Source organism: Dipodomys merriami, unplaced genomic scaffold, assembly GCF_024711535.1.
Source record: "Dipodomys merriami isolate MVZ:Mamm:240054 unplaced genomic scaffold, mDipMer1.0.p SCAF_28, whole genome shotgun sequence".
NCBI lineage: Eukaryota > Metazoa > Chordata > Mammalia > Rodentia > Heteromyidae > Dipodomys > Dipodomys merriami.
Genome location: NW_027204270.1, coordinates 11,530,596 through 11,545,023, shown reverse-complemented (window position 1 = coordinate 11,545,023; position 14,428 = coordinate 11,530,596). Strand labels below are relative to the sequence as shown.

At 41.8% G+C, this 14,428-nt stretch overlaps 1 protein-coding gene across 2 annotated transcripts in view; it reads left to right on the top strand.

Annotated features, from left to right (window-relative positions):
* Window positions 1-14,428, top strand: part of Wdtc1 (WD and tetratricopeptide repeats 1) — a 75,067-nt gene that overhangs the window by 34,598 nt on the left and 26,041 nt on the right. For both annotated transcript variants that reach the window (XM_070037536.1, XM_070037535.1), the window contains exons 2-3: window positions 4,616-4,763; window positions 7,775-7,858. In XM_070037536.1, coding sequence (XP_069893637.1) covers window positions 4,716-4,763; window positions 7,775-7,858 — 132 coding nt within the window. In that variant the 5' untranslated portion in view covers window positions 4,616-4,715. The remainder of the gene's footprint in view (window positions 1-4,615; window positions 4,764-7,774; window positions 7,859-14,428) is intronic.

Sequence of the window (14,428 nt, the reverse complement as noted above, 5' to 3'; positions counted from 1 at the left end):
CCACAGCTTTCCTAACTAGAAGGGAAGCTGTGGTTCAAAGAGGTAGAGCGGTAGTCTTGAGTGGGGGGAGGGGAAGCTCAAGGAAAGTACCCATGCCCCGAGTTCAAGCCCCATGAATAACCAGGAAAAAAAAAAGTCTCATGGACTTTCTTGCATTGCCTGGCTTCAAAACCATAATCCTCAGATCTCAGCCTTCTGAGTAGCTAGGAGTACGGGTGTGAGGCACTAGTGCTAACCCTTGAGTTTTCTTTTGCTGTATTCTTTTTAAATTTTTATTTTATTTATTTATTTACTTTGGTCCAGTCGTGGGCCTGGGCGCTGTCCCTCAGCTCTTTAGCTCAAGGCTAGCACTCTACCACTTTAGCCACAGCACCACTTCCGGTCTTTTTTTTTTTTCTGCTTATGTGGTGCTGAGGAATCGAACCCAGGGCCTAATGCATGCAAGGCAAGTGTTCTACCACTGAGCCACCTTCCCAGCCCCCAGCTCAAGCATTTAATATCCACATTGTTTTTGTCAGTCGCGGGGCCAGAACTCTGGGCCTGGGCGCTGCCCCTCAGCTCTTCAGCTCAAGGCTAGCGCTCTACCACTTGAGTCACAGCGCCACTTCCGGCTTTTTTTTTCTGCTTATGTGGTACTAAGAAATTGAACCCAGGCCTCATGCATGCAAGGCAAATGCTCTACTACTAAGCCACCTTCCCAGCCCTCTTTTTCTTTTCTTTTTTTTTGTTTGTTTTTTTTGTTTTGTTTTGGGTCTGGTTGTGGGGCCTGAACTCGGCCTGGGCGCTGTCCCTCAGCTCTTCAGCTCAAGGCTAGCGCTCTACCACCTGAGCCACAGCGCCACTTCCGGCTTTTTTTCTTTTTGCTTATGTGGTGCTGAGGAATCAAACCCAGGGCCTCTGGCATGCAAGGCAAGCGCTCTACCACTGAGCCACCTTCCAAGCCCCCTTTTTTTCTTTTCTTTATTTTTGTTTGTTTGTTGGTCAGGGGGCTTGAACTCTGGGCCTGGGCACTGTCCCTCAGCTCTTCAGCTCAAGGCTAGTGCTCTACCACTTGAGCCACTGCTCCACTTCTGGTTGTCTGTGAGCTACTGTACCACTTCCGGTTGTCTGGTGGTTAATTGGAGATAAGAGTCTCATGGACTTTCCTGTCCAGGGTGGCTTCAAGCTGTGATCCTCAGATCTCAGCCTCCTGAGTAGCTAGGATTATAGGCATGAGCAACTGGCTCCTGGCAAAATTTTTTTTCTTATTGTTATTGTAAAGGTGATGTACCAGAGGGTTACAATTACATAAGTCAGGTAGTAAGTACATTTCTTTTTGGACAGTATCACTTCTTCCATTGTTGTCTGCCAGTTTTACCCTCTTGTCCTCACTTACAAGTTGTTTAGTTCATTTTCAATATAGCTTCTAGTGAGTACCACTGCTGCCTATGTTTGCTGTATTCTTCAGAATGAGATTATTTCTCTTTTTTTGCACTTTCAAAATTTTAAAAAGTTGTACAAAGAGGTGAGTATAATACATCTTGATGAATGTTACTCGTTCTATCAATCTTTCTCTCCATCTGTCTCAACCTACTTGTTCTTTTTTTTTTTTTTTTTGGGTCCGGTTGTGGGGCCTGAACTCTGGGCCTGGGCGCTGTCCCTCAGCTCTTCAGCTCAAGACTAGCACTCTACCACTTGAGCCACAGCGCCACTTCCAGCTTTTTTCTTATGTGGTGCTGAGGAATCGAACCCAGGGCCTTAAGCATGCAAGGCAAGTGCTCTACCACTGAGCCACCTTCCCAGCCCCCTACTTGTTCTTTCTAACTGCAGTCATAACACATAAATAGTTTCAAGAAGTGATCAGTCCAAAGACTGACCTATCAGGATGTTGAAGAGAAATTTATCAGTTGGATCTGGGCCATAGTCACTACTGTGTTTTCTTGTCACTTTTTAAAAACACTGGTTCATTATAAATGGCATTCCAAAGGATTTAGATAACAGAATTCATAGGACAAGACGTGGAAAGGAGCTTTTACCTCTTCACTGTGCGTGCCATTCTCCAGGGACTTCGATGTGTTCAACTATTGTGAATTCTCCTTTTTTTTTTTTTTTTTTTTGCTAGTTCTGGGGCTTGAACTCAGGGCCTGGGCACTGTCCTTGAGCTTTTTTTTCTTTTCTTTTCTTTTTTTTTTTTTTTTCCCAAGTCTAGCACTCTACCACTTGAGCCACCGTGTCACTTCTGGCTTTTTCTTTTTTTTTTTTTTTTAATTTAATTTAATTTTATTTGTGAACATACTGTACAGAGGAGTTACAATTACATGGACAGGATAATGCGTACATTTCTTACCAAGCATTGCAGCCTCCTCCTGTGTTTACCCTTCACATCCCTTCCCAGCCTCCCCCCTCCCCCCCAATCCCAATCCTTCTCCTTCCCCCCTTCCCCCTCTTCCCCCCCCTCCCCCCCCGCACCGACGTTGTAAAGCTCGTTTTGGACATGACAGCTTGTACTTCTCATTGTTGCAACAGGTCCACCTGTATCCTTAAACAACTGGTTTTTCCCCATCTCCTCCACAAGTTATACTGACGTCAAATATAGTGAAAGCAGGGGTTATACTGTGGGGGAGGGACATAAAACTCAACAAAGAGATAATCTTATAAATGCGTTAGAAACACATACATGAAAGAAAAAAACCTTAAAATACACATCTAAGGGTTCATTTTCCGGACATCACATTATCTGACCTTTTCCGCTTGACTCATACATATACTAGATATTACAAATAAGGGAAACCATGGGACCTATGTGTCTTTGGGCCTGGCTTACTTCACTTAATATAATTTTTTCCAAGTTTTTCCATTTCCTCACAAATGGGGCAATGTCATTCTTTCTGATGGAGGCATAGAATTCCATTGTGTATATATACCACATTTTCTTGACCCATTCATCTACTGAGGGGCATCTGGGTTGGTTCCATATCTTAGCTATGGTAAATAATGCTGCAATAAACATAGTTGTGCTAGTAGCTTTAGTGTGGTCTTGTTTGTAAACATTTGGGTAAATGCCCAAAAGTGGGATTGCTGGGTCATAGGGGAGTTCTATGTGAAGTCTTTTGAGGAACCTCCATACTGCTTTCCAAAGTGGTTGAACAAGTTTACATTCCCACCAACAATGAAGTAAGGTTCCTTTCTGTCCACATCCCCTCCAGCATCTGTTGTTGTTAGAGTTCTTGATTTTTGCCGTTCTAACTGGAGTGAGGTGATATCTCAATGTTGTTTTGATTTGCATTTCTTTTATGGCTAGGGAGGTTGAGCATTTCTTCATGTGTCTATTGGCCATCCTTCTTTCTTCTTCAGAGAAGTTTCTCTTTAAGTCTTTCGCCCACTTATTTATTGGGCAGTTGTTTCTTTGAGGATTTGTTGTTGGGGGGTTTAATTTTTTGAGTTCCAAGTATATTTTAGATATGAGACCCTTGTCTGTTGTATGGCTAGTAAAGATCTTCTCCCAATCCATGGGCTTTCTATTGATCTTGCTAGCTATGTCATTTGCCCTGCAGAAGCTCTGCAACTTTATGCAATCCCATTTGTCCAACCTTTCTTTGATTTGTTGTGTTTCCGGGTCTCTATTCAGAAAATTTCGGCCTGAGCCAAGGAGACCTAGGGTTTCTCCTATTCCATCCTGTAATGTTTTCAGAGTGTCTGCTTTGAGTTCAAGGTCTTTGATCCATTTGGAGTTAATTCTGGTGCAGGGTGATATATAAGGATCTAGCTTAAGTTTTCTACATGTAGTTAACCAATTTTGACTTCTGGCTTTTTCTGTGTATGTGGTATTGAGGAATTGAACCCAGGGCTTCGTGTATAGTAGGCAAGCATTCTACCACTAAGCCACATTCCCAGCCCAAGACTCCTTTGTTATATAATGTTACTACTTTTTTTTTTTTTTGGAGGGGACAAGGATTTTAATTCAGGGCCTTATACTTTCAAGGTAGTTGCTCTACCACTCCAGCCACTAGAAGCTCTCCTTTCACTCTTTGATTCTTTGGATTTAGAGAGGTTAAACATTCTGGCTGCAGTACTGATTTGGCTTTGAAGAGAGTCAAGCTGAAAGGTCATGGGTTTAAAACATAATTAAAATTTCAGATGGGTTGCCACAGATTTATATTGAGCAAGGGAAACTTGACCTCTATCTGTCTAGCTATGTGCCTTGTTCTTGCTTTCAGGACATACTGCCATCTTCCTCTACACACATACATATCTAACCCTGCATTTTCTGGTGAAGTACACATAACACAAGTCACTGTCCTACCTGTCCCTTTAACCCATTCAGAGGGCTTCAGTACTATGGATCCCAGGCTATTTAAGGATGAGATCAGGCCTCTGAAAACAACTTTTTCAATTTCCCCAATTTTTTTTTCTTTTGACTAGTCATTGGGCTTGAACTCAGGGCCTGTTCACTATCCCTGAGCTCTTTTACTCGAGGCTGGTGCTCCACCACTTGGAGCCACAGCACCACTTCTGGCCTTTTCTGTTTATGTGGTACTAAGAAATTGAACCCAGGGCTTTATGTGTGCTAGGCAAGCACCGTACCATTAAGCCACATTCCCAGCTTCCCCAAAATTTGATTTGTTTTTCTCCTCAGGTAATTAAATGTGTATCTTGTGGACCTGGACTTGGCTGGAATGTACAAGGGTCCTGAAGTTCCTTCTCTAGCTTCCTTCTGTTGAACTAATTAAGAGAAGATGGCAAAAGTCAACATAACTAGAGACCTCATTCGTAGGCAGATCAAGGTAAGTATCCCACATCTCTGTTTTGTTTTTTTTTTAATTTAAATTTTATTTTATTTTATTTGAGAACATACTGTACAGAGGGGTTACAATTACATTGGCAGGATAATGCATACATTTCTTATCAAGCATTGCAGCCTCCTCCTTTGTTTACCCTTCACTCTGTTTTTTTTTTTTTGTTTGTTTGTTTTCTTTTGTTTTGGGTCCGGTCGTGGGGCCTGAACTCTGGGCCTGGGCGCTGTCCCTCAGCTCTTCAGCTCAAGGCTAGCGCTCTACCACTTGAGCCACAGTGCCACTTCCGGCTTTTTTTCTTATGTGGTGCTGAGGAATCGAACCCAGGGCCTCGAGCATGCAAGGCAAGTGCTCTACCACTGAGTCAACTTCCCAGCCCCTCCCAGATCTCTCTGAACCAGAGCATGGAATCCTTCCTTATCTACAGATTCATTTTTATAGATGTTAAAAACAACCACACACAAAAAAAGCTACACGTCTAGAGTCACTTAACTTGCCAGAGTCACACATAGCAAGTTACTGTCAGAACTGACTAGATCTCTTGCCTCCCATTTTCCTTCATCCAAGAACATGGAATTCATTGAGATTTCTCTGTCAGGAACTTATACTTGACTGCTAGATTAACATAGGCAGGTAAGGAAGAGAATCATCAGTGTAATGTGTTGTGCATATGCACATACCTGTGTATGGAGGTTGCACAAAGAGTAAACATAGCTTTTTCATGTTGCTCCAGCTGCTGAGTTACATAAATAATAGAACCTGGAGTCTACAGCTTAGATTGTTTCTTTTCTTTAAAGCTTCCCCAGTCCTAAAGCTTGCCCTCTACAGATGTACATAGGAGATACTCTTGATACCTGTGAGATAAATGGATGACGGGTCAGTCAAGTTCAGTGAGTCACATAGTTCTGCCTTGTCAGACAAACCTTCAATAAAGGAGCCACAGAGTTTGGTAGAGTAGATTCAATTATAAGAACTTCTTAGGGGCTGGGAAGGTGGCTCAGTGGTAGAGTGCTTGCCTTGCATGTATGAGGCCCTGGGTTCGATTCTCCCCAGCACCACATAAGCAAAAAGGAAAAAAGCCAGAAGTGGCACTGTGGCTCAAGTGATAGAGCGCTAGCCTTGAGCTGAAGAGCTGAGGGACAGTGCCCAGGCCCAGAGTTCAGGCCCACCACCGGACCCCCCCCAAAAAAAAAGAACTTCTTAGTTGGAGTAGGAACTTTATATACCATTATTGTGCCAGTCCTGGGGCTTGAACTCAGGGCCTGAGCACTGTCCCTGCATTTTTTTTTTCCACAAGGCTAGCTCTCTTTCACTTTGAGTCAGAGCTCTACTTCCAGTTTTTAGGTGCTTAATTGGAGATGTGAGTCTCATGGGTTTTTCTGCTCTGACTTGTATCAAACCTTGATCCTTATATCTCAGCCTAGCAATGATTACAGGTATGAGAGCCACAGATACCTGGCTACCACTGCCATATTAATTACTTAGTTATTTTACTTCCTTACTTCCTTGTATCTCAGTTTTCTTTTTACCTCTCTTACCCCTTCCCCTCCCCTCCCCCCAATTCTGGTTTGAACTTTAACACTTGAGCCATAACCCCCAGTCCTTGTGCTTTTAGCTTTCTCTTGTTAAATGGTAACATCTATGCCTACAGGATTTTTTTTTTTTTTTTGTCAGTACCAGGTGGGTTTGAACTCAGGGTCTCTAGATAGCTTGGCTGGCACTCTGGCCATGCCTTCAGTCCATTGAAGAAATCTTAACATACATGAGAAAATCCTTCAAATGGTTAAGTGCTAACAAGATTTAAAGCTTAAATAACAGTTTAATTACATTGCATTGAGTATATGCTCTGGTCATTCACAAAAGAACTGAGATGTGTCCTACATGAGTAGTGTGCTTATACACACTAGTGTATATGCTTATATATATTTCTCTGCAATCCCTTTTACCTTATCTAGTGTAGAGGTCTTTAGAAATCTTATTAGACTGGATGGCCCTCCAGGACAAGGACGACTTCATAAGGCACAGAGACAGTGGATAATTCTTTTGGATATCCCCATCTTCCACATTATATATCCTTAGAGTATGCCTACCTTAGTAGTATATCTATCTTAGATATGAGTACACTGTGCAACAAGTGCTACAAGAGGCCTGATCATGCTGGGCGCCAGTGGCTCACACCTGTAATCCTTGCTATTCAGGGGGATGAGATCTGAGGATTGCAGTTCAAAGCCAGCTCAGGCAGAAAAGTCTGTGAGACTCATAAGAGTATGCTCGTTCTTTCCAGCCTTCTTCTCCTCTCCTTATTTTTCTTTTTTCTCTCGTTCTTCCTTCCTTTCAACTTACTTTCTCCCTCCCACCCTTCCTCCTTCCCTCTTCCCCATTCTTTCTCTCTTTCTTTCTTTTTCTTTCCTTCTTTCTTTCTTTTCTTTCTCTCTTTCTTTTCTTTCTCTCTTTCTCTTCTTTCTCTCTTTCCCTTTCTTTCTTTCTTTCTTTCTTTCTTTCTTTCTTTCTTTCTTTCTTTCTTTCTTTCTTTCTTTCTTTCTTTCTTTCTTTCTTTCTTTCGTGTGAATACTGGGGCTTAAGCTCAGGGTCTGGGCACTTTCCCTTAATTTTTTTTTGCTTAAGGCTGCTGTTCTTTCATTTGAACCACTGCTCCATCTCCAGCTCTTTGGTGGTTAGTTGGAAATAAGAGTCTCACAGAATTTCCTGGGCTGGCTTCTAACCTCAATCCTCATATCCTCTCCTGAGTAGCTAGGATTACAGGTGTGAGCCAGAGGCTCCTAGCTTATTTTTATTTTTTAAAAAGTACAACTGAGTACTGAATTGTTTGTGCTCTTCTGTTATGTTCTAACCCTTCCCCAGAGTAGTACAAACTCCTACAGGTCAATTTCTTGTTATTTTTTCTGGATCCTATAGTGCCCAGCACAGGACTGGATATAGGAAAAGTATACAATATATCATGTTGAGTTGAACCAAGGAAACAGTTTGTTTCTGTTCTCTAGGAGCGGGGTGCCCTGAGCTTTGAACGGCGCTACCATGTCACCGACCCCTTTATCCGGCGGCTAGGCCTAGAAGCAGAGCTGCAGGTAAGAGTTCTAGTTTGTACCCTACCTGTTTTCCATTCAAGGCAAAGACAAGTTTTTCCTCTACAGATCATACCTAAAGGTTTATGGCATTTTATGTGGCATTTTTATTATGCAGCTAAATACGAATCTTTTTTTTTTTTTTTTTTTTTTTTTTGGGTTGGTAGTGGGGCTTGAACTCTGGGCCTGGGCACTGTCCCTGAGCTCTTCAGCTCAAGGCTAGTACTCTACCACTTGAGCCACAGCGACACTTCCATCTTTTTCTGCTTATATAGTGCTGAGGAATCGAACCCAGGGCCTCAAGCATGCAACACAAGCACTCACCACTGAGCCACCTTCCCAGCCCCTAAATACAAATCTAGTTTAGTGATCTACATAGTCACATAGAAATTATTTTTTGAAATATTAGTTGCTTCATAGCTGGAAACGTCTTTTGAATTCCATATCACCATTTTAACTATTGGCATAGATAGTCAAGATTCTTACCTACATATGGGAATTTTTTTTTATTTTTTATTTTTATTTATTTATTTATTTTGGGTCCAGTCGTGGGGCCTGAACTCTGGGCCTAAGCGCTGTCCCTCAGCTCTTCAGCTCAAGTCTAGTGCTCTACCACTTGAGCCACAGCGCCACTTGCGGCTTTTTTCTTTTTGCTTATGTGGTGCTGAAGAATCGAACCCAGGGCCTCAGGTATGCAAGGCAAGCACTCTACCACTGAGCCACCTTCCCAGCCCCACATATGGGAATTTTTAATTTATGGGGTTTTCATATACAAATATACAAACATACATAACATATGTATACTTTCTCATTTTAGCGTTAAGCTTTGAGGGATATAGCTAGTAAATAGGATTTGCTCTTGTTTTTTAGGTTTTTTGTTGGTTTGTTTGTTTTTGTTTCCAGTTCTTGGGCTTGAACTCAGGACCTTGGTATGCTCAAGGCTAGCATTCTACCACTTAGAGCCACAGCTCCACTTCTGGTTTTCCAGTGATTAATTAGAGATAAAAGGCTTATGGACTTTCCTGCCCTGGCTAGCTTTGAACCAAAATTCTCAGATCTCAGCCTCCTGAATAGCTAGGATTATACAGGCATAAGCCTGTATTTTATTACGATATTTTCTGTTTTGTTTTGTATTTTGATAAAATACTTTTTCATGTATTTTCATATATGTCACACAGCCTTGGGGTTTTTTTTGTTGTTGTTGTTTTTTATTTGTCTTTCCTGAGGATTGAACTCAAGGCCTGGGCACTATCCCTGAGCTTCTTTTGCTGAAGGGCAGCACTCTACTATTTGAGCCACAGCACCACTTCTGGCTTTTTTCTGTTTATGTGGTATTGAGGAATTGAACCTGGGTTTCATGCATGTTAGGCAAGCACTCTACCACTAAGCCACATTCCCAGCCAGCCTTGTTCTTTTTTATGGCTTAGTGATGTTTTAGTGTATTGACATTTGTGACCATCAGTCTGTAATGGACACTGGTACTTTTCTTACCTTTTCTCTCATGAACATGAGTATCCATGCATTTGTTTGTACTCCATTCTTTTGAGCATATATCCAGGAATAGAACTTCAGGAGCCCATATTCAGCTATTAAGCAGTTGCTAAATGACTACTACTTTTAAGCCAAGTAAAGATTGACAGGGTTGGTGTGGAACAGGGTTCGTCCCAGGGCTGGATGGAGTCCTCAATCCACTGAGAATTCTCTTCTTACAGCAGGGTGGTGACCATACTCAACACCAGCTAGTTGTCACCATAGAAAACAAGCCCTGCTCAGCAAGATGCTCTGATCATTCAAAGGAAGACTGACAGATCTAATTTTGCTAACTTAAAATGAAACCACTCAGAGAGATACATGTGAAGGTTGAATGTGGCCCTGAGTGTGACATTTTACAATCCCACCTTTCCTCTGGTTTGCAGGTTGATTTTACAACATGTGTGATACTTGTGATTGGGAGGAAAAAAGTCAAAAGTAAAAGATTGGGGGAAGAAACAAGGGTTCAGAGTCCATCTGTGGGTCACCTTTAGACTTGTGATAGTCTGGCTGGACTGAGTAAAGGGACTGAGGCCAGGCTATGAGCAACAAAGTTACTCTTCTCTTTTTTTTGGTCAGTTGTGGGGCTTGAACTCTGGGTCTGGGCGCTATCCTTCAGCTCTTTACCTCACTTGAGCCTCAGCACCACTTCTGGATTTTTCTGTTTATATGGTGCTGAAGAATCAAACCCAGAGCCTCATGCATGCGAGGCAAGCACTCTACCACTGAGCACCTTCCCAGTTCAAAGTTACTCTTAAGATCTAGAGTAAGTGAGGCTAGGCTGTGAGCAACTGCTAAGTACTAGGCCATCATGACATTGGACATGAAAACCATTATGATAGTACATATGTGTGTCCTGTAGCTGCTATAACAAAACAACCCAAAGGTATTAACTCACAGTTTTGGAGGCAGGAATCTGACACAGGCCTCCAGATGTTGCAGGCAGGTCCCTCCTGGAGGCTTATGGAAGAATCCATGTCTCACCTTTCGTAGCTTCTAGAGACCCTGAATCCTTTATCTTGTAGTTCTTTCCTTCCTCTCCAGTGCCAACAGTGCAGTCTCCTAGTCTTCTCACTCTGACTCTGGCCTTTCTGCTTTCCTCTTAGGAGGATCCTTTTGGAGGCTGCTGTTAGCTGATTTGAAATAACAGACAAAGGGGCTGGAGGTATGGCTCAAGTGGTAGAATGCTTGCCTAAGCAAGCATGAGGTTCGGAGCACACCCAGTACTGCCAAAATAAATGAATAAGACATTTGCCCCTTCACAGTTTTTTGTTTCGTTTTGTTTTTGTTTTTTTGGAGTTTTTGGTCATGGGGCCTGAACTCTGGGCCTGGGCACTGTCCCTGAGCTCTTCAGCTCAAGGCTAGTGTTCTTACCACTTGAGCCACAGTGCCACTTCCCGCTTTTTCTGCTTGTGTGGTGCTGAGGAATCAAACCCAGGGCCTCATGCATGCAAGGCAAGCGCTCTACCACTGAGCCACCTTCCCTCACAGCCCCCCTCACAGTTCTTGAGTTTAGAAGTCTAAAATCAAAGGAGGCTTGCCTTCTCCAAAGGCTCTAGTGTGGGTGGCCCCTGGCATCCATTCATTATCTTCATCTTCACATATGCTACTCTTCTGTGTCCTCTTTTTTTTTTCTTTTCTTTTCTTTCTGGCAGTACTTGGGTTTGAACTCAAGGCTTGACACTTGCTAGACATGTGCTTTATCACTGAGTCACACCTCACCCTCTTCATCTTGCCTTTGATATAAAAAAATTGTTAAAGTTTCTTTGGTCCCTTGGGCCTTTGATGTTATATCTGAAAGACCATTGATAACTCAAGGCTATGAAGATTTATACTGGTTTTCCTCCAAGTATTTTATTGTCTTAGATATTCTATGTAGATCTTTGATTCATTCTATATTCCTTTTTATATATGATATTGTTATTTATATACATGTAAATATAATATATGTGTGTATGTCTATGTTATTCTTTTGCATGTGAATAGCCTATTGTCCCAGCACATTTATTGAAAACTCTTTCTCTACTGAATTGTCTGGCACTTTTACCAGAAACCAAGTGACTGTAAATATATAGGCTTATTTATTTATGAACTTTCAACTCTGCTTTATTGATCTAAATGTCTGTCCTTGTATGCCAGTACCACTCTAGCAAGTTATGAAGTTAGAAGTATATCTTCCAACTTCATTCTTTTTCAAGATTGTTTGGATATTCTTGGTTCTTTGCATTTCCATGAGTTTCAAGGCTCGTGCCACCTGTTTTTACAAATAAAGTTTTATTGGAATACAGCCACACTCATTCATTTATGTATTGTCTGTCTGCTTTAGTGATTCAGCAGCAGAATTGAGTAATTCAGACAGAGACCATATGGCACACAAAGCCTAAAATATCTACTAGCTGGCCCTTCAAAAAGTTGTCAGCCACTGCTTTAGGTAATTCAGCAAACTAATTCCTTAAAGCACCTGAAAACCAAAGTAGTAGCCAATCATCAATCTACTTCTATAGTGAGATAAATAATGAGTGCCTAGCAATGTACTGTAAATTAAGAGATGACTATAAAATGAAGTTCAACAATCCCTGGCCTCTTGAAGCTTTTCATAGCACTTGGATTCCAGCCTCTATTTACCTCCCCAAGCCCACTTTGTTCATCTTCCTATGTTCCCTTTGTCAGTGTGGTCTGTGCGGTTGTCTTCATACTGTTGTACAGCATGCAAAGCTTTTCCCTACCTTTGTGTAGGAGCTTATACCTGGAATGCTTTTCCTTCAGATCTTTGATTTGTTCCCTCTCAGTATTCAAACTGCTCATCATGCTCTTATAACAGTTGAAAGATTGAATAAGAGACCTTATTCTGTTATGAGTTATTAAGGCCTTGACCTACTATACTTAAAAATGTTTAGAATTTTAGCTAAAATGGACTAGTTGAAAAGTATATGTGGTTTTTTATTGTTTTGAGACGAGATCTTACTGTGCTACCCAAGGTAGCTTTGAGCCCCTGATCCTCCTGCAGCCTCCCAAGTACTGAGGATGTACCAAAAGTCTTCAGCCATCACCAAGCCAAAATCTTTTCAGCACTGGGATTTGAGTTCAGGGCCATGTACTTGCTTGGAAAGCACTGGACCACTTGAGGTACATCTCCAGTCCTGAAATACATTTAAATTGTTCCTTTTCATGTCTTCTAGGAGAAGTAATGTAAATTTACAACACAGAGAGAGATGGATAAACATTAACCTTTGGAAGAATATTCTATAGTCATCTGTAGTGAACCTTATGAAGAGAGCATAGTAACACAAGAGAAAACTAAATAAACAGAGAGAAAACTAAATCTCACCAGCTGTATAAGGACAAGAGGTTTATCTTTCTGACCCAGTTGTGTCTCCCTAAACCCAGTAAATGGTGCACATAGCAGGTATTAAGTTTTAAGAGGGAGAGTTCTTAATTTTCAAAAATCAGTGTGGCATCATGGTGAAAAGCCAACCTTGAGCCAAGTGCTAGTAGCTCATGCCTATAATCCTAGCTATTCAGGAGATGAGATCTGGAAGATCTTGGTTTGAAGCCAGGTTGGGCTAAAAAAAACCATGAGACTCTCTCCAATTAACCATTGGGAGCTTGGCTGGAGGTTGTATGTACAAGCAAGCAGGTTCAAGCGTGAAGCTCTAAGATCAAATTCTGGAAGAGAGGAAAAATATGCCAAGCTTCACTCTGTAAGACATGAGCTCACATTCTGGTTGTGCTACTTAGTATAGTACCTTCTATACATTAAAGTTTATTGTCATCAGAAAAAGAATAGTAGCGGTATTTCCATCAAGATTCTGTAGAGTACATATGAAGGGCACCATGCTTGATGCACAGTGAAATAGTGCTCAGTGTGTATTAGCTACTACTGTTGCAGGTACTGCAACCTTTCTGGGTTCATAATCCAGGTATAATGTCCTAAAATAAAGTGCATAGGTCTCAGAATTGAGATCATGACGTTTGACAGTTGTGTGGCTGCCACCACAACAAGATAGTTTTGCCCTTTCTGATACTTCATATAAATAGAATTATGTAGTGTATATTTGTTGTGTCTGGCTTTTTGTGTTCAGAATTTTTTGAATTGCATCCATGCTGTTATGTGTATCTCATTCATTCTCTTATATTACTGAAAGGGACTCTGCTACACTCATATACCACAGTTTGCTTATCCATTCTGTTGGCTTTTTAGATTATTTCTAGTTTGTGCCTTTTAAAAAATAAAGCCACAAACTTAGTGACCTAAAAACAACACAAATTTATTAGCTTTCAGTTTGTAGATCAGAAGTCAGACAGGTTTCACTAGGCTAAAAGCAAGTTGTTGGCAGGACTGTGTTTCTTTTTGTTTGTTTTTTGTCGGTTGTGGGGCCTTAACTCTGGGCCTGGGCACTGTCCCTCAGCTCTTCAGCTGTAGACTAGCGCTCTGCCTCTTGAACCTCAGCCCCACTTCCAGCGTTTTCTGCTTATGTGGTGCTGAGGAATCGAACTGAGGGCCTCCTGCATACAAGGCAAGCACTCTACCACTGAGCCACCTTCCCAGCCCCGAGGACTGTATTTCTTTAGTCTTATATAATCTCTTTTCTTGTTGTTCCCAATTTCTAGAGGAAAAGACTCTTGGCTTTTTCTTCTAAGCCAGGAACAGTAAGTCGAGTCCCTTTTGCACCTCCATCCCTCTAGTTCTCTGCAGCTAGGAAAGGGTCTCTGATTTTTAAGGATGCTTGGGATTAGATTGGGTCCAACTGGATAATCTAGGATAATCTCTCCATCTCAAGATCCTTAGCCTTAATCACATCTGCAAAGTCCCTTTTGCCACCTGAAATAACATATTCACAGGTCTCAGAGAATTAGGGCAGAACATCTGTAGGGGGGCCATTATTCTGCCTACCACAAATGCTCAACATAGCCTAGTCCTATGCCTGGCTCTTTGAAAACACCTCAGTAAGTGGCAGTCATTCAAGGTTCTCAGTGCTCTGGGAGATTCAGAGTCGGGGCTGTGACTCCTGGGCACAAGTAATTTAGAGCCTGATGGAAAAA